The sequence below is a fragment of the Pristis pectinata genome, chromosome 19 (assembly GCF_009764475.1).
Source record: "Pristis pectinata isolate sPriPec2 chromosome 19, sPriPec2.1.pri, whole genome shotgun sequence".
NCBI lineage: Eukaryota > Metazoa > Chordata > Chondrichthyes > Rhinopristiformes > Pristidae > Pristis > Pristis pectinata.
The window spans coordinates 21,138,041-21,165,773 of NC_067423.1; the positions used below are offsets into that span (position 1 = coordinate 21,138,041).

At 39.4% G+C, this 27,733-nt stretch overlaps 1 protein-coding gene across 3 annotated transcripts in view; it reads left to right on the forward strand.

Moving 5' to 3' along the window:
* LOC127580461 (tyrosine-protein phosphatase non-receptor type 12-like) overlaps positions 1–27,309 on the forward strand; it is a 105,534-nt gene extending 78,225 nt beyond the window's left edge. The window contains exons 13-19 of one of the 3 annotated variants that reach the window (XM_052033959.1): positions 6,535–7,481; positions 11,446–11,523; positions 13,015–13,112; positions 13,226–13,256; positions 19,232–19,360; positions 24,003–24,068; positions 26,337–27,307. In XM_052033959.1, the coding sequence (XP_051889919.1) occupies positions 6,535–7,481; positions 11,446–11,523; positions 13,015–13,112; positions 13,226–13,256; positions 19,232–19,360; positions 24,003–24,068; positions 26,337–26,398 (1,411 nt within the window). In that variant the 3' untranslated portion in view covers positions 26,399–27,307. Of the gene's footprint in view, positions 1–6,534; positions 7,482–11,445; positions 11,524–13,014; positions 13,113–13,225; positions 13,257–19,231; positions 19,361–24,002; positions 24,069–26,336 lie in introns of all 3 variants that reach the window. The other 2 variants (XM_052033960.1, XM_052033961.1) reach the window with 2 other exon arrangements.
* Positions 27,310–27,733: the final 424 nt, after the last annotated feature.

The following is a 27,733-nucleotide window of genomic DNA, read 5'->3' on the forward strand; positions in this document are numbered from 1 at the left end:
AAGAAAAAGTCAACCACCATGAGACTTATTTTTGTGCTTAGCATTCATTAAGGGATTCAGTATTTAATTCTCTTTCCATCCTCAGTATTTGTATTTACCTTTTCCATTTTTAGGATATTTTTGCTTATCTTAAAAATCTTTAGCCTTTTTTTTATAGATGCTGATATAATCTGAGCATTTCTGGTTTGGTTTCAGGGTGTTTGATTTTTGTTCATGTTAGGTTATTTCATTTCATTCTGATATAGAAATAGCAAATAGTTTGCTGAATGGAAAGCTCGCCTATAAATTCAAACACTAAATATGTGGTATTCCTTTGCTATGAATGAGTTATCCCAGCAGATTTTGTAGAGTAGCCCATGCTTTAGTTTATAGGAAGTAACCATATTTGCTGACTTTTGTATACAAGCTTGAGAAAAGCATCTGATAGGACTTTAAAATGTGAAATCGGCACTTCTCGTTTTTGGCTTGGTATGGTGATCTGTTACTTTGCATTCTTGAAAACAAAGTTGATGCTTTTAATTTGGCTAATTTGCATTACAGTGGTACTTTCATTAAAATACATATCATAGTTTTCCCTGGCTTTTTGCATTTGGGTCTGGAGATCAGCTGAAGTTTACTTCGTTTGTTTTGCTTTGGTTATGGGAATAACTTCTGATCTCTTGTCTTGCTTGCCCTTTATTTTAAATTTTTTTTTTGCCATCTTTTAGTCTCATACTAACTTGTTCACAAAGCTGCTGTGTATATGGACACTCAGTAGTTTAATTTTCCTTCCATTTGGTGAAACCATCTGGTTTGACTATGAAAGTGACAATGATCAATTAAATCAATTCCTTGATCAATTAAAATCACAACTACTTCCATTTAATACAAAAAGTAATTGGAAAAAATTAAATAACTTTTTGAAGATCAGTCAATGTAAAAAGCATAAATCCCAAAAGACTTAAATTGAAGTGCTTAGCCCATACTTCATCCTAAGTTTTGAATACAAGTGACCTTTGCATTATGGGGGAAGGGGGGGGTTTGTTCCTAGAAAACAGTCTGTATCGCGATTTTCTGTAACGTGAAGCTGCATCATTGATGCAAAATTGCAAAAATAGCTTGTTTATTTACTTCAATCAAAATCTGTGAGGGTGGGTTTTATTCTGTAACCCAAATGGCCATAATGTTTTGTGGTTGGAGGGGGGGGGGGGGGCGGGTTGCCAAAATGGGTTTCATAAAGTGAAGTTGCATAAGATTTGAGTGCAATTGTTTCCTATCTTTTGCTAGAAATCAATAATTGGATATTAGACAAAGATTTATTTGTTTATATCTACGTGATTAAGAGTATGCTATTTAATTGATAACTTGGAATGTTATCTCTATTATGGTCCATTGTGGTTGAAAAGCTGTTTTCTTTTATGTATTGCTGCTTTGTTGTTGCAGAGAAATTATGAAAATTGTACACTAATGTGGTTTGTGCAGCAGGAGGGCTTGAATATTGTAGTAATCCTGTCACACCACTGTGGAAGTGAACTGTTATTTTTACTTTGTAGAACAGCACAGGTCCATCGGTTTTCATGAAAAATAAGTGTACGGAAGTTCCGATTCATAAAATAACTGATTTGTTCTTGGATATTTAAAGAATTGGCAAGAAATCAATGAATTGTATGAGGTGATAATTGCCAAATACTTTAAGAAATGTTGTATTGCATTCTCAATGCATTGTGCATTTGTATAATTTGGTTTGAGTCTGCAAATCTTCAAACTCTTCAAACTCTGGATGAAAAATCACTGATCTGCTCAGAGGTGCACAACTGCTCAGATGCCACATCGAACGTCAGGATGGCTTGCTTTGATCCAATCCACCTCTGAGTAAGCTGCTGTAGCGGCTGCTAACGCGATGTGAAAGCAAGACACTAGTCAGTGGGCTGCAGAACAAAACTGATTTATTTTCCCGCCTTGCGCAGGCCTTTTAAGAGGAACAGTTCCTGCCCACCAAAAACGGAAATGACGTATGCGCTATGTCACCAAACTTTTCCCGCGTGTGGGTTCTCCCCGTCGCTTGGGGAAGACGAAGGCCCAACGCCATCTTGGGCTCTGACGTGCGACCCAACTGCCGAGCCGGTTCGCTTGCTTGGACAGTGAGTTGCTACACAAGGTCCCCCCCACCCCCCCCCCCCCCCCCCCCCCCCCACCCCCAAAGAACTGGCGATATGGTCCCCAAGGTTCGCGGGCCGTGCTAGCCATTGCTTAGGAGGTCGGCCTCTGCGTCGCAGTGTTGGGACCTCAACCGGTTGTTGTAGATTTAAATGGGCTGGTTTGAGGCAGTCCGTCGTGAAGACCTCTTCCTTGCCCCCAGTGTCCAAAATAAAGGTGGACCCATTATTTCTGATGACCTGGAACGGCCCCTCATATGGTCGTTGCAACAGTGCCCGGGGTGTGCCCCTGCGAACGAAAACGAACTTAGTCTCGTAGTTCCTTGGGCTCTCAGGATGGGGCTTGACCATGCCGCGAAGTGGGAATCGGTGCCAAGCTGCCGAGCCTCTCGCGCAGTCTTTCCAGGACTGCCGCGGGTTGTTCCTCTTGCCCCTGAGAGGCGGGTATGAAATCTCCTGGGACGACCAGGGGCGCACCGTACACGAGTTCAGCTGACGAAGCATGGAGATCTTCCTTGGGGCCAGTGCGTATGCCGAGCAGGACCCAAGGCAGTTCGTCGACCTAGTTAGGACCTTTCAGGCGGACCATCAGGGCTGATTTCAGGTGGCGGTGGAAACGTACCACCAACCCGTTTGAGGGTGATAGGCCATGGTGGTGTGCAGCTGTGTCCCTAGCATATTCGCTAATGCAGACCCTAAGCTGGAGGTAAACTGGGCGCCCCTGTCTGAAGTGATGTGGGCCGGAACACCAAAACGCGAGATCCACGTTGTGAGCAGCGCCTGGGCGCAGGAATCAGTCGTGATGTCGGATAGAGCGGTCGCCTCTGGCCACCTCGTGAACCGGTCCACGATGGTAAGGAGGTACCGGGTTCTTCTTGAAACTGGCAGAGGACCAACGAGGTCAACGTGGATGTGGTTGAACCTTCTACGGGTAGGCTGGAACTGCTGTGGCGTGACCTTGGTGTGTCATTGGATTTTTGATGTCTGGCAGTGCGGACAAGTCCTGGCCCACTCACTGACCTGTTTGCGCAGGCCGTGCCAGACGAACTTGCTGGCGACCAGTCGAACAGTTGATCTGATGGACAGGTGTGCCAACCCATGTACTGAGTCGAAAATGCGTTTCTGCCAGGCTGCAGGAACTGCAGGGCGGGGTTGACCTGTTGTGACGTCGTAAAGGAGGGTCTGCTGATCTGGACCGACTAAGAAATCTTGGAGCTGCAGGCCCGAGACTGCGGTTCTGTAGCTAGGCAGCTCGTCGTCGGCTTGCTGTGTGTCAGCCAGGGCCGCGTAGTCTACACCCACGGACAGGCTGTGGATGGTCAGTCTGGAAAGCACGTCAGCAATGACATTGTCCTTTCCGGAGACATGTTGGATATCCGTCGTGAATTCAGAAATGTACGACAAATGTCGCTGCTGACGAGCTGACCAGGGATTGGAGACCTTGGAGAAGGCGAAGGACAAAGGCTTATGGTCAGTGAAAGCGGTGAAAGGCCTGCCTGCCTTAAAAAGTACCGGAAATGCTGGCCCGCGAGGTACAGCGCTAGAAGTTCCCAATCAAAAGCGCTGGATTTCAGTTCGGGTGGTCTAAGGTGCCTGCTGAAAAACGCCAAGGGTTGCCAATGGCCTTCGATTAGTTGTTCCAGTACCCCACCGACCGCGGTGTTGGATGCGTCCACCGTGAGGGCAGTTGGGACGTCTGTCCTAGGGTGTACCAGCATCGCGGCGTCTGCCAGGGCGTCCTTGACCTTCACGAAGGCAGCCACGGCCTTATTGTTCCAGGCGATGTCCTTGCCAGACATCAGCGAGAACAAAGGGCGCATGATATGGGCTGCTGCAGGGATGAACCGATGGTAAAAGTTGACCATCCCCAGGAATTCCTGCAGGCCTTTGACCGTGTTGGGACGGGCAAAATGGCGGATAGCATCTATGTTGGTGGGTAGGGGTGTTGCTCCTTCGCTGGTGATTCTGTGACCAGGGAAATCGATAGTCAAGTCCAAATTGGCACTTGGCCGGGTTGATAGTGAGGCCGAAATCACGGAGACGGGAGTACAGTTGGCAGAGGTGGGAAAGGTGTTCTTGGTGGTCACGGCTGGCGATTAGTATGTCATCTAAGTAAATGAACCTGAAGTCCAGGTCTCGGCCTACTGCGTCCATCAGCTGCTGGAAAGTCTGCGCGGCGTTCTTAAGGCTGAACGCATTTGAAGAGGCTGAATGGAGTGATGAGTGCAGTTTTGGGGACGTCGTCAGGGTGGACTGGGAATTGGTGGTATCCCTGGATGAGGTCCACCTTGGAGAAGATGTAGGCCCTGTGTAGGTTCGCTGCCAAGTCCTGGATGTGAGGGATGGGGTAGTGGTCCGGGGTGGTGGCATCATTCAGCCTGTGGTAGTCGCCGCAGGACCTCCAGCCGCCAGTGGCTTTGGGGACCATGTGCAGGGGGTAGGCCCAAGGGCTGTCTGACCTGCGAACGATCCCCAGCTCCTCCATGTGGTGGAACTCTTCCTTTGCCAGGTGGAGCTTGTCTGGAGGTAGTCGTTGTGCGTGGGCATGAAGGGGTGGCCCTGTGGTAATGATGTGATGCCGCACCCCGTGTTTGGGCATCGAATTTGTAAACTGAGATGCCAAAACCAATGGGAACTCAGCTAGGAGCTTGGTGAACTCGTTGCCAGACAGGGAAACTGAGTCCAGGCGCGGGGCTGGTAGGCTGGCTTCTCCCAGGGGGTAGGTTTGGAAAGTTCTGGAGTGCACTAGCTGCTTCCCTTCCAGGTCGACTAACAGGCTGTGGGCCCGAAGGAAATCAGCTCCCAGGAGTAGCCAGGCGACAGCAGCAAGGGTAAAGTTCCAGGTAAAACGGCTGCCGCTGAATTGTAATTGAAGTGTACAGATACCGAAAGTCCGTATCGTTGTGCCGTTTGCGGCATTGAGTACAGGATCTTGTTGCCTGTTACAAGTGTCACGGCCGGTCGGGGGCAAAATACTGACCTCTGCTCCAGTATCGATGAGGAAATGATGCCCGGACTGCTCCTCCCAAACGAATAGGAGGCTGTGTTGGTGGCCAGCCGTCATAGCCATCAGCAGCGGCTGGCCCTGGCGTTTCCCTGAAACTTGCAGGGTGGGCAGCATCGGGCCTCCGTGCCCCACCTCTGATGGTAGAAACACAGCTGGTCGCCAGTGTCGTCGTCTGTGTTTCTGGGGTGTGGTCACTCGGTTGCTGGGACTGGTTTAGGTAGGCGTTGGGCCTGCGGTCTGGCGATTTGGCCGACGGACGACCCGGTCTCACGTTTGGCCTTCCACAGAACATCTGCCCGGGCAGCTACCTCACGTGGGTTGCTGAAATCGGTGTCGGCCAACAGCAGGTGAATGTCGTTGGGTAGTTGTTCGAGGAAGGCCTGTTCGAACATTAGGTTCCCGCCCACCAAAAAACGGAAATTACATATGCGCTACGTCATCAAACTTTTCCCGTGCACGGGTTCTCTCCGTTGCTCGGGGAGGACGAAGGTCCAATGCCATGTTGCTCTCCGATGCGCGACCCGACCGCCGAGCCGGTTTGCTTGCTCGGATGGTGAGTCGCTACACTGCCCCCATTCATTGCTACACTGTCAGCTTTTGCCTGCAATGATAACTTGCTCCCAGAGCTTGCTGCTTCTCAGGGCTGCATATGGACTTGGCTTTCTGGATATAAATGGTAAGCCCTGCTCCAAGAAGTGCTTTGACAAGGAGTCAAGGCTTTCTGGTTATCAGACTGTTTAGAAGATTTTGGATGTTGAAAATTTAACAGTACTTATTAAAAACACACTAGAAAATATTAAAATGATTAAATACAACGACTAAAATGATTATATTAGTTAATTAAGTGCATTAAATTACTAATGTAAATATAACCTGAAAACTCCATGTTCCAGTCCATTAAAATAAAAAATATTGCTAACTTTGTAGCAGATTAATCTAGGGCTGGGAAACTGCAGGAAGTTCATAAATTCTGCATTGGTGCATGGTCAGAATAACAGCATCCAGGAATTTTCTGGAAGTTCAGGGATTCGATCACACAGGTGGAAATGATTAGGTTTGTCACTCCATCCCCTCTTGCAAAAGAAAGTGTCCACTGCTGTACTAATAAACAGCTGTAACTAAGTAGTCAGTATCTTTAATGGCAAAATGTTTTTAATTTCACTCTGTGGTTTGTCTGCCATCTACTGAGTAAATGACAAAATACCATCTTTGAAATGCACACTCACAATAAAATGTGAAGTTAAATTTATTTACTGTTTTCATGTTTGTTTTTGTTTTAATTAATGTTTTATTTATTGCCATTTTTGTTTTGTAAATAGTGCTACTGTCTAACCTTTTCCTTTTTGTTTCCTCCCTGTCTTTCTCATCATTCCTAACCAATAATTCCTTTAGTTGCCTGGTAGAAGGAGATGCTAAAGAAGAAATCTTGCAGCCTCCAGAGCCCCAACCTGTACCACCCATCCTCACTCCTTCTCCACCATCTGCTTATCCAGCTGTTACCACTGTGTGGCAGGATAATGACCGATACCATCCCAAGCCAGTTGTGCACTCATATACACCACCGCCACCCACAGACCTCAATGAAAACTACAACAAACCTGGGGATACCTTTAAGCAAATTGAAAATTGTGCTGCACACATTGAACCTATAGAGAAAAAGTTGGAAAGAAAACTTAGTATTGAAATAAAGAAGATACCACTCCAAGAAGGACCTAAAAGCTTTGAAGTATCCTCACCTGATACCAACAGTGCTCTTAATAGATTGCCATCAAATAAAGTGAAATCCACATCAGCAGTTGAGATGGAGCAAACAAGTAAATCAGTGGAAGCAAGCTGTGGACAAGCTTCAGTAAATTCAGAAGTCCTGCAACAATCTGATGCTGCTCAGGAAGACAAGAATTCTGATGTTGCCCTGAGACCAATTCAGTTACCACTTAAAGAGAGAGCTCATGCCATGTGGAACAAGCCAAGCAACGAATGTACCCCATCTTTTAGCAAGAATTCCACGGGTGATAAATTGTACAACAATCAATACCATTCTTCTAAAGCAGCTGCTCTACCAGCAGAGCAATCATTGAAAAAGATACATGCGCATGTAGTAATGGACACCAATGTAAACGATCCACCTCTCAGTTTTACTAATCCACTCCATTCTGATGACTCTGAGCCAGAGGAGATAGATGTTGGGAACACAATACCTAAAAATGTTACCAGTATTTTAACAAGTGCCATTGTTACTGCAACCATACAAAACGAAGCCCCTTCAGCAAGAAAAATATCACCGGTGTCTATTGCCCGAGAGCATCCACCCAGTACCTTAAATTTAGTGGCTGAAAAATGTAAGTATTTACTTCACTTAAGGAATGTGCATCTTTGATCATTAAATATTTTTGTAGGATTAAGGTAATAACTGATTATTAATTATTGTCAGTTGGTGTCTCTGACACTTCTTTATGATTGATGCAGAACAAATATCATGATTTTATTCTGATAGTTGAACCCAAGATAGTTGCTACAAGAATAATGAAATGTATTGCTACAATGCCACTTTTTTATCTGTGAATAAGGCATTCAAGACATTTTATAGTCTTCTATATCTTATTATTTATGAGTTGTGAATTTTGTGGGCCTCTCCAAGCATCTTGATTGATGTTGCATTTTTAGCACATAGGACCAAAAGAGCTTGCTCAAGTTCAAATGATATTCAGTTAACTTGTTGAGGTCAGGCTGAATGAGGAGACTTTTGCTTTCCTCAATTTATTGAACTTTGAGGCATTATAGGGAATGCATAGGGATGAGGATGCAGCGTGCAGCAGAAATTGAAACCAAGATGTTGGAATCATCTCAAGGGTTTATAATAATTTAGTACACAATAGTGTCAATGCACATCATTGAATAGTTTCTTCTGGTCCACAAGACTCCTCTAAGGGATATAAAAGGGCCATTATTGATATGCAGAGTGCTGATGCATTCTGGTCTGCCCCAGCCAGTTTCTAGACTATGATGACCCTTAATGGCAACCTCTTCCAGGCATAGCTTCGTTCAGAATGGTTTGGAGTGGGATTGTGTTGCACATCTTTCCTTAAAGAAAATGAATTACTCTCACAATCTTGCTTCTAAAAATGTTGTTATATCTCTAACAAAAATGATCTGACACAATTTGTGCAATAACTACTGATCTACAAATATAATCAATAAAGAAAAATCCGAGATTCTGATCAACCTTCTGTTAATATAGAATTGTCCAATATACTACCCACGTGACTAGTGAAGAATTAGGTATGACTAATTGCATTTTAAAGTAAGTAAAAGGCATCTTGAACTCGATGCTAAGATTCACAATGGGTGAGCATGTGCACCATTTTTGTATTGGTAAAATGCACTGTACTTGCACTTAATATGTTTGTGCTTTACTTCCTTGACTTATTTACTAAAATAGTGTGTGGGCATGAAACCATAAAGATACTGTGACTAACTTGATGATGGAAATTACAACGTAATGGCAAACTGAACAAAGTGAGCTTAACTGACAACAAACAAACACATTAAGGCAGGTCTTGGTGTTGTCCAAAAGTGGCATTGATTGCGTGCAAGATTGGGTCTGGAAGTAAATCTATGCAATCACATAGATGAGCCAAAATACTGATTACAATTGTTGGGCAAAAAGTTAGAAATTGTATCAGGATATCCTGTGCCTGAGAGATTTATGGCAGGATTCCTAACTTTTGTGGAAGAGGATCACCTAAGCTTTTAAACTGATTGTTTGTTGATGTTTGACTAAATGTATAAAGTAAAATTACTGGTTTGTATTGTGTGTGAGCATTTTCCATTTAAAATGAGTGTTCATATCTAAAACAAAATTGTTGCCATAACCATGCTTTTGGTATTAAATTATTTTTGTTGATTGCTGCTTTAATATTTTTGGTAAACTGGTACCTCATCTGGCTTCATTTGAGATCATTCTTTGTTGAAACGTTGCAAGGCTGAAATAAAAACAAAATACTTGAAGCATTGAAGTCAGGCAGCATTTGTTCAAAGAGGAACAGAGTTAGCATTTCGAAGAGAAGACTCTTTATTAGAATTAGAAAAAAAAGAAAAACGAGACAAATGTAATCTGCAGAGGTTGGGAGAGGGAAAGTTGAGACATGAGAAAAATCTGATACGGTGAGGCAAGGGTTGTTGTGGGGATAAGTTGTTGAAGTAATCTTGCTGATTAAATGATGAGGGTAGTTAGAGAAAAACAAAGGAACGTGGAAGCTGAGAGGTGCAGAGCTGTAAGGAATACCTAACGGATCAGGCTATATTAGTTGAGCGGAGAAAAAAAGTCCTGAGTAAATACTACAGATGGATGGCTTGTAGCAGAACTGCTCATTTCTGATGGAAATAAAAAAAAGCAAATTATCCCCAGCTGCTGAATTCAATGTTGAGTCCAGAAACCTGCTAGATGGCCGAACAGTAAATGAGGCCCAGTTCCTCAGACTTGGGTCTCGTATTTTAGGAGGTCACAGTCACGTTGGTCATAATAGAATGGAGAATTGAAGTGACAGGCAGCAGAAATCAAGGGGATGGCCCCAATGATGATGCTGCTGCTCTGCATCCCATCTACATTTGGTTTCTCCAGTATAGAGGGAATGCATTGTGATCCACAAAACCATTACAACTAAATTGAACAATGTGTAACTGAATTACTTTTTCATTTGGAAGGGTTATTTAATTTCCAGAATGGTGGAAAAGGAAGAAATAAAAGGGAATGTTGCATCTTTGGGGTTACATGAGAGAGTGTTGTGAAAAGGGAAGTAGTTGGTGGACATAGGAACTGGCTGACATGGGAACTGGCCAGTGAGTCGCAAAGTTAATGGTTCCTTTGGAATGCTGAAAGTGAAGGCGATGCGTGTCTGATGGTGAAATCTCAGTGAAGGTAGCAGAGATTGTGAAGCATGGTCTGTTGAACGTGGAGATAGGTGAGGTGGGAAGTGAGGAATAGGAGAACTCTGTCCTTGTGCTCTATAGGAGAAGGGGTAAGAGCAGAGATGAAATAGAGATGTGGTCAAGGGCTCTGCCAACTGTGGTAGAAGGGAACCACAATTCGGGGTAAAAAAGACAGATTAGAGGCACGTATATTAGCTTCAATGACAACTTTTTATATGACAGATATAGAGAAACAATGAAAATGGAATGTCATTCTTATAGGGGGCAGGGTAGGAGGAACTATAATTGAGACAGCTGTGGGATTGGAATGGATGGAGACTTCCTACACAAGTACAACTTCTGGTTTCCTGCTTTCTTGCATAAGAACTGGGTAGTTCTGCTGTTGGTCATCTATCTGTGATATTGACAGTTTTTCTTCATGAGCATGCTCTTGTCTACTAGACATTCCTTAAAGTTCTGCATTTCACATCTTTCACATTGCTGTTTGTTCTTCTAACTCTTCTCATTACTCTGACAACCATTAATCTGATTACTTCAGTAGCTTATCCCCATGGCAGCCCTGACTTCATTTCATCAGAGACTATCCTTTGGTTTCATTCTGTGTCGTTAGAAGTATGACGTTCAACTCTTTGGATCCACACTGGTTCCCAAGGGAGCAATCCCATTAGTCACATTCCTTGCAACTTACTCTCTCTCTCGCATGTGTCCATTAACTTCATCTTTGATTCATTTTGTCACTGTAGTTTATAGTAGCCAATTAATTTATCAGCACATCTGTGGGAAGTGAGAAGAAAATGGAGAATCTGGAGAACAATCATAGTTATGAAGAGTGTGCAGATTTCTGCACAAATAGCATCCATGGTCAGACTCCTACGTGGTCCCTGGTTTGAAGCAGCAGCACTGTCTCCTATCCACCCGTCCTGCACCAACAGAAAACTAACTTGTCATCTCTTTCCCATTTGTGACAAAGGCTCTTCAGCCTGAAAGGTTCACTCCATTTCTCTTTCCACAGATGCTGCCTGAGCTAAATGTTTCCAGCATTTTCTGTTTATATACTGTTCATATGTCTAAGACAAAATTGCGATATTTATTCTGTAAACTGTAACTATGTGTGATTGCTTCATCCTTGCCCCTTTGAGTTTGCAGAAACATTTATTTAAAAGCACCAATGTACGCAGCTCAGATTTTGAAGCAACTGCAATAGCTCATGTATTCTGGGGATAGTAAATGAATTTTATTTAATGCCTGAAATTTTTGTAGTGGCATATTAGGTTAATATGCTTTAAATCCCTGGTGAAAACAAACAAAAAAAGGCTGTAAACCTGAACAGTAATAGTGTCTTCCAAAATAAATTTTAAAATTTTATTTTCAAAGGTTCTGGGAGCAAAGGAGACAGTCCACCCCCTTTGCCAGAAAGAACACCTGAATCTTTTGTTGTGGCAAATGAATCTGGTAAAGCTTTTCAGTTCCTTTAATTGTTATAGAGTTACTTGGTCACTTATTCCATTAATGTAGAAATCGATGGTGTGTACTTCTTTCATGGGCTCATTCAGCCACTTGAGTAGTTGGAACAAAATTGATTTCCTTTTTTCTCAGTAATAAAGGTAGAGAGTTTAGTTGCCTAACTTCTGCCTTTTACATTGGGTGAGTGGTTATGCAAATTGTGTAGCAAATCTCAAAGTGATATAAGTTAGATGCAATCCATTAAATATAATTCACTTTTGTCACAATTTGAAGTTTGGATTTTTAGGAGTGAACTTGGTTGAGAGATTGCATAGCATCTACTGATTAAAAGTACAATTTCTGTTTTATTGTTGGCTAATTGTGGCACACTCTAGTGGCAATGAATTTAAATGGTTACATTTGTTGTACTATTATGTCTTCCACTGGATGGTGCCATGTAGAAACAACATGGATAATGCAGTAAAACTATAATTTCCTGTCCAACTATTTGGAAATCTGGATAGGTTTTGGTATTTAGCTCACTGAGCACTGATTTCTGTACTACAAATTACTCACTAGAGCCCTTGTTCCCATGCTCCTTTTGAAGCTCACTGGGGCCTTGGGGAAAAATATTATTCTGCTGTGTAACTTTTTCTTAAATGAATTGAATGTGTTTAGAGTATAGAAGAAATAACTTCCAGTAGTCTAGAAAACCTGTGAGCTCTGTACCACTGAAGTCCCAAGTGTGCTGGCTTATTGGAGTTTTACTGTAATCAGTTAAATATCATTTCCAAACTTGGTTTTTGCTGCACTCCGCTGCAGAGAGTTGTTTTCAGTCACTTTCCCTAATTATACTTTAACTATAAACAGTGAATGAAACTATTTGTGCTGTTCCCCTTTCAACCAATATTTTCCCCAGTGTGGTCCATTTTACATATTTTTGCACTATTTTTACTCTGTTGATACCTTCTAATTTACTTGAATGAAAGATTAATACTTGTGAAGTGATTACCAAATGTAAGTGGATTGTGGTTAGTAATAAGTTGTAATGTGTTACAGGTGACCCCTGCACTACAGGGAGGGGAGTGGGGTTGTGTTGCGTTCCCAGAAAACTTTGCATCATGATTTTTCTGCAATGTGAAGCCACGTCACTTGCACATGCATCAAGAAATGAGAGTTGAAAGAAAAGAAATTTTGCTTATTTACTTGTTTTTCCACACACATTCTATGAGAGTAAATTTTATTCTGTATCTCAAATTTTTGAGTAGTGATTTGTGAACTCAAAGGCAGATTTCTGTTATTCGAATGGCCATAATGTAGGGGTCACCTAAATATAATTTGTGGGCATTATTTGTAGTATTATTGCAGCACACTTTGTCATGAAATTGAAATTTAACAATTTAAAAAGCAATTAAAATGAAAGTTTTATGTTCATTGGTTTGATTTTTCTTTTAAACATCAATTTTAAATTTCATATTAAGTATTGGTAATTTCTCTCAGATTCTCCTGTTAGATCTGTTCATATTGGAAAATCTGCAGAATGGAGTGGCTTTCCACAACCACAGTCGGTTGAGCAAGCAAAGATGGTGAGGAGTAAGGTAATGGTTTTGTGTACCTGTGTAATGCCATATTTAAGTATATCAAAAGCATTTATTAACAACCATATTCCATTTTGAAAGACCTTTCAATACTTTTCCTTTTTCTTAAGCAGAGCCTGAAAAATCCACGAAGTCAAAGAAAAAGTGAGTAACCAAATTTTTAAATTATAAGTGTGTTTATTCCTTTTCTGATTTATTTAGAATTAATTTACTGAATGAAAAGTTGCCTTTCCTGCTCTTAAGATGCTTTACTGTGCTTGTGACATGAACATATTCCCTCTGCACTCAGCTGGTTTGAATTTAAGACAATAAAATTCCTCTGACATACAAACAAATTGTTGAATGAATAAAGATGGAGGTATTTACTTTTCCTAATCTGATACTTGATACAACAATAGTGTTGTTGATTCAATATCACAATCAATCTCCATCAGTTAATGGACAACAAATCCAGGCTTAAAAGGTGAGGAAACCCCTGGAAAGTTCTGGAAATAATGCATCCACAATCATTTTCTCTTAAACGTGCTACATTTACCACATGTAACATCACAAATTACTTTTCTACATTCTGACTTGTAATTGAGGAAATTCAGGTTAGCAGAGTGTTTATGTATCCTTAATCTCTTCAAATGCTAATCTTTTTGTTTGAGAGGCTGCAATCCATTAGTGAAGGTGCAGCCACAATAATGTTGGAGAAGGATTTTGGTAATGAAATGGTTGTTTGTGTTAGGTCAGGATACTGTGTGATTTGACAAACCTGAAGGTGGTGATAGTCTCATGCAGCTCTTGTCTTTCTAAGTGGTGAAAGTTGCAGTTTTGGCAAATGCTAGTTTCTGCAGAACATCCTGTTAGTAGTATGCACTGCAGCCTTTTATCCAAAACGTGTTCAGGATCATGACTCCTATTAGCTTTTTATATATACAAGTTCAGTTTAGAAAAACTTTATCTCAAACTAAGATCCAACTTTCTACAAATTTTTCCTACACAGAAGTTCCTTCCACTGATTCAAGAATAGCAGCTTATGTAGTGGGAAGTGTTTCATGAATTGTGCACTTTCATTAATCTTACAACCTTTCAGTTGCTTTCAGTCTGTGCCCCCAGGTCCTCAAACCGGCTACTTGAGTATCCAGTGTGACACCTCTCGTCAATTCTCCTCTTTGCTGCCTTTACTCTAAGGCAAACAACTCCAGCATCTTTGGTCCCATGTTTATAGCCCTAGAACCATTACTGGAAATCTCTTCTGCATCCTTTAGGGGACCCTCACTCCAAAATTAGATGTAATACTTTAGTTATGGCCCAAACATTTCATAAATTGACTTAACCTCCCTGCTTTTGCACATTGCCTCTGGTTTTTTTTAAAATCCCAACTAAATGAGTTTCAACATGCCCTGCCAATTTCAAATGCACATATACACTTAGGAGTCTGCTCAGTCTTTAAAGGTGTCCCATTTGGCTTAAATACCCTTCAGTTTCTGCCAAAATGGATGACTTCATTTTTGTTCACAAAATGTATTTATTTGAAAACTATTAAACAACAATTCAGAATCTTACAGAAGTAAAATATTCCAGATGTTAAGAATCTAGAATAAAGATAGTAAATGCAGGGAACATGCACAGAATGAGGAACAAAATGAATCTCCTGCCCCTTGACTTATCAAACTGTCCACTGATACTAGCTGACCTGAGTGTTGAGCATCTGCAGCACTTCTCTGAAATCAAAATGTTGTTCTGGGTATTCAAGCGCTTCAGTTTCTCTGATGCCCAACCTCAAGTTTGCCAAGGACACAATATGCTTTCTCTCCATGGACTTCCCTGATAACTCACTATCTGAACCTGTTGTGGTTTTGAAGCTTTCTTTTGGATCATTGTACCAAAGTGTGAGAGGAGAGTTGCCTGTGATTAATCGGAAAAATTCATCAAAAGGTATACTTGTGGGCTGGCATTTAGATGCACAATTTGCAACAATTATATTCTCCTAATGTATAGAAACTTAAAAATAATTCATTCATGACTGACAAGAAATTAAAAATGGGATTAAATCAAAGAATGAGGCTTATAACCTTGCCAAAGTAACAGTAGACCTGAGATTGGGACTATTTCAGAATTCAGCAAAGAACAGCCAAGAACTTGATAAAGGCGAGAGAGAAATTGAGAGTTGACTGGAAAGGAGTATACAAATGGACTCTTGTAGAGATTTTTTTAGGTACCTAAAAGGGAAAAGACTAGCAAGGGCAAATGCTGTCCCCTTTCAAACACTTCAATTTTGATGGGGAGAATAAAGAAATGTCAGAGGAACTAAACAAGTATTTTGTCTCTTCTGTGAGGACAAGCACAGAAAACCAGCCAGAAATCTTAGATGATTAAGGCTCCAGTGAAAATGATGAGGGACCCAAGTATTAACCAAAAAATAGTTCTAGAGAAGTTGGTGAGCTTGAAAGCTGTTAAATCCCAAGAACCAAATGATCTTACATCCCAGTTTTCAAAAGAGGTGTTTTTTTTAGATGGTGGATGCTCTGGTTATCCTTTTCCAAAGTTCTTTGTATTTTGGAATTGTTCCTGTGGAGGGTAGAAAATGTATACATGACCACACTATTTAGGAAAGAGAAAATAGAGAAATATTGATTTGTTAATCTATCATCAGTAGTAGGGAAAATGCTGGGATCTCTAATGAAGGATGCAAGGAATAATAGGATTGAGGAAGGTCAGCATGGATTTATTAAAGGTAAATCATGTCTGGAGTTTTGTTTTAAATAAGGGTGATCAGTATAGATATGGAGGAACCAGTATATGCAGTGCATTTGGATTTTCAGAAGGCTTTCATTAAGCTCTCACACAGGTTGATCACAAGATTAGAGTACATGGAATTTGAGGATAATAGAACAGTACAACACAGGAAGAGGCCTTTTGGTGCCTGTTCTATATCCTGCTATATCCTTTGGCAATCTTCCTCACAATCCACAACTCTGCCAATGTTTGTATTGTCTGCAAACTTACGAATCAGCCTACCTACATTTTAATGTGTCTACCATGGTGCCATATTAAATCACATCTGTCTGCACATAGTGTATATCCCTCCATTCCCTGGCTGTTTAAATGCCTCTTAAATGTTGCTATTGTATCTGTTATCACCTCCTCTGGCAGTATGTTCTAGCCACCACCCACTCTCTGTGTTCATAACATGTTAAATAATTTGCCTTGTAAATCTCCTTTAAACTCCTCCCTCTCAACTTGAAACAATGCCCTCTAGTATTTGACATTTCCACCCTGGGGAAAAAGGCACCATCTACCCTGTCGATGACTCTCAATATTTTTTTACAAACTTCTAGCAGGCTGCCCCTCAGCCTTTGACACTCCAGAGAAAAGAATCAGTTTTTTCAACCTTTCCTTATTGTTAAGGGAGCTAGGGCTTTACTTTTTTGAGAGGAGGATGAGAGGAGACATGATAGAGGTATACAAAATATTAAGAGGAATAGATAGAGTAGACAGCTAGCACCTCTTTCCCAGGGCACCAATGCTCAATACAAAAGGGCATGGCTTTAAGTTCAAGGGAGATATCAGAGCGAGGTTTTATACCCAGAGAGTGGTTGGGGCATGGAATGTGCTGCCTGGGGCAGTGGTGGAGGCGGGTACATTGGTCAAATTCAAGAGATTACTAGGTAAGCATATGGAGGAATTTAAAATAGGGGGATATGTGGGAGGAAGGGGTGAGATAGTCTTAGGTGAGGTTTAAAGGTTGGCACAACATTGTGGGCTGAAGGGCCTGTGTTGTGCTGTACTGTTCTATGTTCTAATACTCTCAAATCCATGCAACATACAAGTGAACCTCTTCTGCATCCCATCCAAAGCCTCCACTTTCTTCCTGTAGTGCGGTGACCAGAACTGCACACAACATTTCAAATGTGGCCTAACCAAAGTCTTGTATGGCTCAACATGACTTTCCAACTTTTATACTTGACACCCTGACTGATGAAGGCAAGCATGCCAAATGCCTTCTTTACCATCCTTTCCACTTGTGTTACCACTTTCAGGGAGCTATGGATTTGCACCTCAAGATCCCTCTGTACATCGATGCTCCTGCCATTTACTATACACTTTCCTCTTACATTTGACCTCCCAAAGTTCACCTCAAACTCCATCTGCAATTTTTCAGTCTGTATTTCCAACTGATCTATATTCTGCTGCATCCTTTGACACCCTCCCTCACTATTCACAACTCTGCCAGTTACTGTGTTGTCTGCAGATTTACTCAGCCCACCTACATTTTCATCCAAATCATCACAAGCAAGAGGTCCCAGCCCTGAACCCTGCTGAAAACCACTGGTTACAGATCTCCAGTCAGAATAACACCCCTCTACCACAACCCTGTCTTCTGTAGCTAAGCCAATTTAGAATCCAATCTACTGTGTAGATCCCAAGTGTCTTGATCTTCTGTATCAGCATACTATGAGGGACTTTGTGGGACACTTTACTGAAGTCCATGTATACAACATCTACTGCCCTACCCTCATCAATCATCTTTGTCAGCTCCTCAAAAAAAAAAACTAAAACCAATATGCTTTCATTGATTGAGAATTAATTATGGGACAAAGCAGAGTGGGAATGAATGATTTGGCTGAAGGGAACAACTGTCATCCTGTCGATATTAAACCAGGTGGGATCACAAGTACCTAGAAGGTTGTAAAGAGGCTTCAAGGGTACACTGGCATCTTGAGTGAGTGGACAAGTACATGGTGAATAGAATAATGTGGGAAATATTTGAGGTGGTCATTTTGTTACACAAAACAAAGAAGCGAAATATTTGTTAGTGAGTGTGTAGTATTGACATTCACAGATACTTGGGTCTGCATGTATATAAGTGAAGCAAGCAATTAAGAAGGCAAATGTAATGTTACCTTCAGTATAAGAGGATGTACAGAAGTAAGGAAGTATTATTGTAATTGTATAGAGCCTTGATGAGACTGCAGCTTAGGTACTGTGTATAGATTTAGCTTCCTTGCCAAAGGAAGGATGTTAGTGCTGTGAATATTCAGTACACTGGCTTCAGTGATGAGAGATTTCCCATTTGAAGATGGTGAATAGGCTAGTCCTATATTCTCTGGAGTTCAGAAGAATTAGCAAAGATCTCTGAAGTTTACAAAATTCTTATAGGGCTTGACAGGCTGGATGCAGGAAGGATTTTTCTCCTAAATGAGTTTAGAACCAGGGCCTACAGAATGAGATTAAGGAGTAGGCTGTTTAGACTAGGATGAGAAATAACTCTGGTGGTGAACCTTTGGAACACTCTACCCCAGAGGACTGTGGATGCTCAGCTATTGTGTTCATTCAAAACAGATTTGTGGACACTGAAGGAATCAAAGGATATGGGGACAGTGCTGGAAAATGGCTCTGCAGTAGGTCAGCCATGATCTTTATGCATGGCAGAACTGCCTTGAAGGCTTGGATGGCTATTCCTGTTTGTATTATGTTCTCATTGTCTCCTATGATAACCATCTTTTTGCTTTTCTTTATTGATGCATTGTCTTTCTCTTGTTCTTGCCCCTAATTCAAGCAAGTGAGTATTATTTATAGCTGATCCCTTGCAAATTAAACACTGTCTCTAGAATGCATCTTTTTCCTTCTACTTGAAGAACAATTGCTAATTAGATCATGCAAGCATTTAAGTGATGCAGCAAGGAAGAAAATTGAGCCAGAGTTTGAACTTTAGAAGTGATGAGGAAAGGGAATGAAATAGAGAAGTTAACTATAAAGGTGAGTCCCTTTCAGACAAATACTCTAAATTCTGAATGGGATACTACTAATTTTCTTTAAAGACCCACACCCAGCGTGATCAATACAACGTAGTGTCAGAAGGTTTCAAGCAAAGTGCCGGAATCAGTTTTATTGTCTTTAATTTTTAAAAACTGTAATCTGACACGGACTGAGTTTTGTAGATTTGTGCATCTTTTTTTCTTTTCATATGTTGTACTGATTGGTTGTGAGTCTCTGCAGCTGTTAATCATATTGGCTGGTATGCAGTTCATTTGTATACCGCCTTGTTTGAAAAATCTTTTAGGTTCAGATTTGCTTTGTGTACTTGGAATTAATTTCTTGTGATTCATTAGGTATTCATCTTGTTTCAGATACTCCTGAAACAGGAGACTGCGGAAGGCCTTCAGGTCTGTCGGGATTAGCAACTGCTGTTACCAAGGGTGAGGTAGGACCTACTCCAGAAACACATGCAAAACGAAGAGAACGTTGTTCAGATTTAGGTGGGTATATGTAATGGTACAAGCCTGCAACAACATTTGTTCATTTTGGCTGAATGATCTTTTAAATTGCAAGTTACTTTATTGTTAAAGATGCCAAAAATATTTTTCTCTGTATGTTAATTTAATTGCCCTATCCACAGTAAAATTATATACAAAGAATTAATTTTAAAGCAAGTTCAAAGGAGTGCCTTTATAATATGACTTGCCTGCCCTTTGGTTTGCAGTCAGGTAAATACATCCAGAGCACACTTTGGTATAATAAAGCAGTGGAGCAAGTTCATTTGGTATAATTGGGTTGCTATAGTGTTTCTCCAAGCAAAGTGGAAAAACTGGCTTATTTTCTAAGTCTACTTGGACCTGGCCCTTGGAAAACTCGTTAACACTACTGGAGCACCATAATCTGTGATATCTTAGTCAGAAATTGTAAGCAAAATAATCAACTAAGACTTCCAGTTAAGCAAAATCTTTATTAAATATGTAATTAACTTCAAAAGGTTTCAAAATTAAATGTACAGGAGATAAAGGCTAGTAAATGGCACATCTAAACATTTATTTAAATATTTTGTGTAATTCAACATCTGTTTCAATTTCCTGAATTATTCTCCTGTTAATGAATACTTGAAGTGAGATTAAGAGAAGTTGTACAGGCCGTTCCTGGGTTAAAAGTGCCTGATTTATAACCCATACATACAAATGAGCTTCCATAAGTTTTGTTAAATTCAAATGAGAACCAGTCTTTGGGTTGGAGGGGGAAGGAACCTGTGTACGTGCAATTTCCCCACAGTAATCTGTAGGAAGCCATGTAAGAGGGTGGCTTTGGAAATTGACAAGCAATTGTTTCTATTGATACTTGTGCAGTGATACTCAATTGTACAATGTAACGTGCACTGATACTTCAAGCCCAATTAAACCAGCCATTGAGCGTGGGACATCCTGATTCTGTACCACTAACTTGCAAGGGAAGACAATAAATAAATGTTCATTGGCTCTTATCAACACCACTCATTACAGTACTGTGGAAGGTATGGTTATCATATTGAGTGCTTTTGTGTATCTTCTGACTTGTGGACAAAATCAATTTGTGGACGTCTGTAAAAACAGAACCCCTTCGTAATCCAATGTCGTGCTTTCAATATACCTAGCTGGCTGCAAAATCCTTGACATCTAACCACAACCTCTGTAGTAGAGAATGTGATCTAATCTGTATACAATTAAAATAGGTTGGCTCAAAGGATTTTTATTTTATTAAACTGCCAGACTGATGAGGTCTGACTGCAAAGTTGTTGCGAGTTTGCAGAGTGTCGATCCAACTGCATATAATTGATTTTTGTTCTGCTGGATTCACAAAATTCACAATAGTTTCAGATTGCAAAATGATTTATGTAATAAGGTAAAGATCATATTGATGTGGAAGAGAATGGTTTCCTGCAATGAATTGTCTTTTAACTGGAATAGTGCTTTATTACTACATTTATCCCATCTAGCTGGAGTACTTGAGACTATAACTATGAAAAGGAAAATTTTAATGCTTCATTACCAGTACTAACATCTAAGAAAACCATTTTCCCCCCTGCTCCCTTCCCTATCCTGTAGCCATTATATTTATTAAACATTTGCACATATTGGGATTTATAGTTTATCCATAATAGGACAAATTAAGCATCATGGAATTAAAATGTGACCAAATACTCAACTTAAAAAGAAACTTTTGAATCCAGTAGCAGCAGATCAAGAGGAAAATGATATAATAGCAGGACAAATTTTGTATATCACTTTATAATTGGGATCAGAACTTTCTGCTCATTTTTCTTATGTTTTTTCATACTGCAGGCATTCTGGTTCATATTAGATTAACATGATACTGAGTAACTCAATGAATGTAAATTGCTTTTGGGTGGGTCTCATTTAACTTCAAGCAAGACCCCTGAATTTTTATGGACAATATAGCATATGTGGCTCTAGTAATTACTCTTATACCAAAGATTAATGTCCAATATTTTGTAACAGATCTATTGGAGGGAAAGAAAGTGATAATTTGGGAAATATTTTAGGATTTTACTCAACTAGATATCCAAAGTTCTATGTATTTGTAGCTAAATTATTGATTTGGAGCTGAAGTCACTGAAGTTTACAGATTTGATCAATGGGTTGAATGTTGCTCCTAACCGCTGCACTTATGGGATTTGGTAATAGTAGGTGAACTACTTTCACTTGACAGTTTGAGGTTTTCTTTGTGAGAGCATATAGCCCACGCTATTATATTTTCATTTGTCCGATCAGTGGTCATTGTCTGGAGAAGACACAGTCTCCAAAGGGCAAGGTGGCCAAAAAACAAGTTTTACTTAGAAAGGAGCTCTGAAATTTCCTTGGCCCTGATTGTAAACAATCCCTCATTGCTGAGACCTGCTGTCTGATTTTCTTAATTCTTGCTAAAGATTCTGAGCAACCCCTTTTTTTTAAAGGGAATGTCTCCCTAGATGTTAGAAGATGATAGTAAATCTGTACTTGCATGTCAAGCTTAAAAGTGAGGCAGTACCTTGTGGTAGTTTTGAGGATTTGTATGTTTGATGAAATTAAGTCTTAATTACAATTGAACATTGCAAAAGTGGATATGGTAGAAAAATGATGTCAATAAGATACCAGTGGAAAAATAAATGTGTCCATCGGATATACAAAGCATTTTTCTTTTTTTCCTTGCTTTCCTGTTTTCTTTTTTCCTTGCTTTCCTGTTTTCTTTCTTTCTTTCCTTGCTTTCCTTGGCTTCAACCATCTTTAAATGAGAAGTTTCCTTCTCAGCAGCAGGACAAAATGATGAAGTCACTTAATATTCCATAATTTTGGTGCACTTAAAAATTACAGTGTGTATAGGTAAAGTCTTGTGTCCATTGGAATAAAATTCAACATGGTAGGAGATAACCTCTTGCTAATATTACATATTCTCACACTACTACTGAAACATATTGGGCATTGTTTACAAATGTTTATAATATTCTTGATTATCAGCAAGTCTGATAATCGAGTTTCCAATAAAAACTGGATAGGCCTTTGAATCATTCAGAAACTGATTTCCATAGAACTGTAGAATACTTAAAATACATGCAAATTTTAAGCACAACTGCTATCATAGGTATTATTAGAAAAGGGTAAAGTTAGAATCAGAAATTTTATGACACAGATGGAGACCATTAGGTCCATTATTTTTATACAGGCTGAAAAGAGCTTCCCAGCTTTCAGCAGTGTACCTTTAGTCTTGCAGGTCATGGGCCCCCTCATGTGAACATCTAATTACTTTTTAAATATGGATCTTAGTGATCTTAAGGATCTGTAAAATATACATTGTTCTTTTATAACTCAATATCCTCCCATTTGCGTTTTCCTATCTATTGTTGCCCTTCTCCAAATGTATCACCTCCCACTTTGTTAAATTTCATTGACCACTCTTTAGCCTTATTGCCTTTTTATGCCTGGCTTTTCTAACCAGATGGTTAATATCTGCAACTTTCTTTTCAAGCTTGCAGGGGACAAGTACAGTCTTATGAAGCCCTGATTAAAACAGACTTCCAAAATACCAGTCAATTATAACCCTTTGCTCAGAAAGCAAATAAAGTTTAGATGCTGGGAATATGCAATAAAACAATCCTAGAAACACAGAAGGTCAGGCAGCATCTGTAGAGAAAGAAACAATGTTTCAAGCTAATCTTTCATCAGAATAGATCTCTTATCATTACCTTTTTCTTCCTGGCACTGACACAATTTTGGATTCAATCTGCAAAATTTTACTTCTCCAGCCTGCCCGAGAAATTTCACTAAAATCAATATTAACTGCACCAAATGCACACTGTCAACCTAATTACCTCTGAAAATTCAATGATGGTATTTGAGACATGACCTTCCCATTGCAAATTCATGTTGACTGCATTTGATTAATTTGTACCTTTCCAGACTGTCCCTCAGAATTGATTCAATAGGCAAACCCATGCAATGGTCTGCATTTGCTTGGTTTGCCCTTCTGTAAAAACAATGCAACATTTGCAATCTTCCAATCTCCTCCTCCTACTGTTGGGCAGATTTTTAAAAAATGATCAAAAATGCTGCAATTCCTTGCTTTTTTTTTAAATAGCTTGGGATATATTTCATCAAAGATGTTCAGGCCCTTAAACATAATAAGCAGTAGAGTTTATCCCAACCAATAAATGTATACTATATCCGCTAATAGAGGTTCTGAAATATTCTTTATTTCCTGCTTTCCCCTCTAATTTTGCCTGTCCATCCAGTTTGAAATCCTAGAAGTTAGCATTCATACCCTTCCTATCATTGGAAGTTGGGAGGTTTATTATGGAGGTTAATCAAAAAATTTACTCAAACTTGCTGTACTTTATAATCAACTCTAACCATTTGGGCATGGTCAATTATGGTCATACTGGAATCATGCCATTTGTCTTGATTGTGTAACTGTAAATATCTTGTACTTTTAAACCTCTTCTGCTTTTAACCAAAGCATGACTCTGATTTACTCTGAAAGTAAATTTCCTCAAATGCCATAACCTCCATGCATGCATGCTTGTCTTCTATATACACCTGTCACCTCAAAAATGCTGTCTTAGATTTTAATCAAACTTCATAAGTGACCTCCTCTTATCAGACAGCGGGTTCCTTTCGAAAATGAGCATGCTGAGAACTGTCCTTGTATCCTGTCTCCAAAAATCAGGTAAGGACCTTCGTCGTCACTGCCCCAACACTTAGCAATAAAAACTTCTGGAGGTGAGTGAGTGTGGATTTATGGACAAAGTAAAATCCACAACCTTAAAACAGCTAAAATTAAGTTACTTTTGTTTGATAAGATTTGGTGGGGTGGTGTATATGGGAATTTAAGACCATCATACAAAGTTAGGTGAGGAGTTCTGGGGATTTTCAATACTGAACGTTATTATTATCCTTTAGTATGCTTGTATCACAGGTTAACTTTAATCTAGCTGAATGTAACCAAAAGTGGTTCTAGCTGTAGTATTTCATGATTGTAGTAATTTCATTAAGCTAGTCTCACCAACAGAACTAAAGCATGGAAATAGTAGTTATCTATTGCTAGGACATCCATTAATTTGGCTGTTTAACTGAATAATAACTGTTTGGTTTGCATTTCTGGTTGTTGTTTGGATGTTGGGAGGTGGATGGTCGTGGCCTTGAGAAGGTAAACTCCCTTCTGGAGGGCAAAATGTAAACTATTTTTATACTCTTAATTCCCAGTTCCCCCACAACATAGAAATAAGTAAATATATTTGTCAGTAGACAAAACCAGGCTTTCACATTTTGATTGGGGAAAGGAGAAAAATTGCATATCTATTCTTCATCAGTTCACATCCATGCCCATCTTACTGTTAGTGTGGTTGAATTTTCAAATGGGAATGTCCCTTTTTTAATTTTTTAAAAAAAAAGGCCCTTTAGTGAACATGAATGTTTGTTTGATTTCCATCCACAATCCCATTCATATTAATGGCCTTTGCACATTTGAACCATTTATGGGTAACAACTTGAAGAATTTACTAATTCCCACTGTCAGGCAGTTGAAGTAATAATTAACCCCATTGACCCTGTGTATGTTTATTCAATGTCCTCTCACCGTTGAGCTCAGTAACAAAGTAAATCAATCGTTGTGGAATGATCAAATGATTCCAGTAGCTGTTTTATGGGGAAGTTTTAGATTTAACATTTTGGTCCTTTTTTCGGAGAAAAGCCCAAAACATTTTTAGTTTTGTTGCTATAGACTATCATTGACGTAGTTTGTATGAAGTGCCAAAAATTTAGTAACTGACTGAAATGTATTTACCCTCTTCAATTTCATAGAGGATGTTAGATTTTCTCATTTAAATTTATAGGTCCCCATTTTTTTGAACAATGTCCTCTGATGTTTCAGTCTGCTCTTTTCTGCTGTTGTAATTTCCCTTCTAATTTTTGCTACTTTGCATTTTCTTACTCTAGCTTTTACTGCAATTTCTTAATAGTCTAGTGAAACATATAAACAGTTTTGCTATGCATTTTAATGTTTTTGTTGCAGGAATGAGTAAATAAAGGCACTTAAAAAAATAGCTAGTAAAACAAAAGTCATAAATTATTACCCCACTGCATCAGCCACCTGCCCACTACCAGTTGCCTCTCCCTAGCTTTGAACTGTGGTGAATTATTTTTACTGTTACTTGAAATTAGTTTGTTTGCTGATTAGCATTGAATGAGCTCTCCTGTTTGCTTGACCTAATGCTCATTGGTACAATTTTTGAAATTGGAGTTCTTATTTTGATAAAATTTATTTTATGATAACCTTCTAGACAGATTTTGCACATGCAAACTTGAAAGTTGGGCCATTGGAACAAAAATTAGATTAAATTGTTTAAAGAGATATACTTGTGGATTGTGTAAAGGTAATTACACAAAGCTGACTATGATGAAGAGATGGATAGATAAAGATATGCATAAAAGATGAGCCCTGAGTGAAATTTTGTTCCTAAAATTTCATGGCCTAAAATTCCTGAATTAGTGCCTGATCTCAAGAAAATATTACTTTTAAGTATGTGTAGAACCAAAGTGTACTTTCTGTGTTGTCAGAACCATCCGATCTCCTGCCCCCTCCATAAACAAAAAATGCTGAAAGCAAATATGACTAAGACTGTTCCTTTTGTATAAAGTGCCATTTTACATCACTTGTATATCGAGTTAAGTAATCATAACCGTGGTACATTTTGGAACCAAAAGTTGAATATAACTGAATTTCAAGTCCTTTATGTATTTTTGTAATTACACTGCATATTGTCAGAAGTAATAGTTCCTGAACAATATTGTTAAAAATTCAATTGTGTTATATCTGACTGAATACCCCTACCATAATCAAAGTGTTTTATTTTTATATTCTGGATTGTTGAATTGTGTAACACTGCTGTATATAGTTTTTAAGCTTTAAGGAATTAAAGATTTTTCTAACTTGCAGGATTCAATAATCGTTATACAAAACCAAAAGGGCCAAGAGATCCTCCTTCTGAGTGGACATGATGGAGATGATGTTCCCATGGACTGTAATACTGGAGTGTTTCTCTTCAAGTGCCACTAAAGGACTGAAACATTGACAAAATTATGTTCACTAAATTTTTTTTTAAACTAACAAAAAGCAAGAGCAACTTGGGTGTCTTCTCAGTTACGGAATGGTACACATTTTACATCTATTGTAACTTGCTAAAACCTTTCCCAGGGGGTGGATTCCGGTGCTAAATATCTTTGCTGGGACCATTTTGACCTGCCTTATTTCACACTTAAGTATTAACTTTTTTCAAGAAAAAGTATTACAGGCCTTAATTTTTGGGGGAATTTGTTACACTGCTTGTAGGATTGTATATTAATATAGTACAGTAAGTATAAATAGGGAGTCTGTGGACATTTATTCTTTGCTAACTTCCAGAAACAATTATGTGCATTATTCCTTTGTGTACAGGGCAGGGTAGGTATATAATTGACTATGTTGCAGGTATTAAATATTCTTAACAGAAGATGTAAGAAATCAGTGCATGATCTAAACCTTTGTGTACCATTTTTTGTAAATTATTTGCCCTGAAAAAATAGAAACTTATTCTTTCAGGTGTTCTTAACTACTGGAAATGAGCAGGAAATTGCAGTTTAACAGGGGTTGAGATTGTAATAATACATTTGTAAATTGTAAGCAAAAGGATATTTTTATATTATATGCTGTTAATAACCAATCTCATTTTCATCTGTTCATTTGGCCTTGAGTTTAGTAAGTGCCTTCGAACAGTATGCAATCCTGTTAACATGAGCATTTGATTTTGTGCATCTGGAATTAGATGACTATCAGCCACAAACCTGTATTTTACAATATATTGACCTGTCAGTAAAGATCTTGAAATAAATTGTTTTACTGTGTTTTTTGCATTAAAGTACACTAACAATTTGAGTAAAAGAACTTTCAGTACTTATTATGTAACTAGTCATTAAGCTATTCCACACAGTCTCAGAAAAGTGTACCCGATCCTGTTAGTACAATTATATTTTTTGTAAAAGTGAATTGTTTTAACAAATTTTACAAACTTTTTAAAGATAGTTATGTAGTTCGAAGCAACATCAAAGCACTTCAAATGTGGGTTTTCTCCTCAATGTGTTTTCTCCTCAATGTGTTTTGAAGATAATAATCAAAGTTTTGGCCCACTTTTTGCTCTTTGGTCAAATGACACCACCATCTTCCCAGGAATTAAATGTAGTAAACTTCACTGCACAGCCTCCAAGGCAGGTATATCCCTACCTAAATGACACCAGAACAAAAAGCAAACTGCTGGAGGAACTCAGCCAGTTGGGCAGCATCTGTGAAGGTAAATGGGA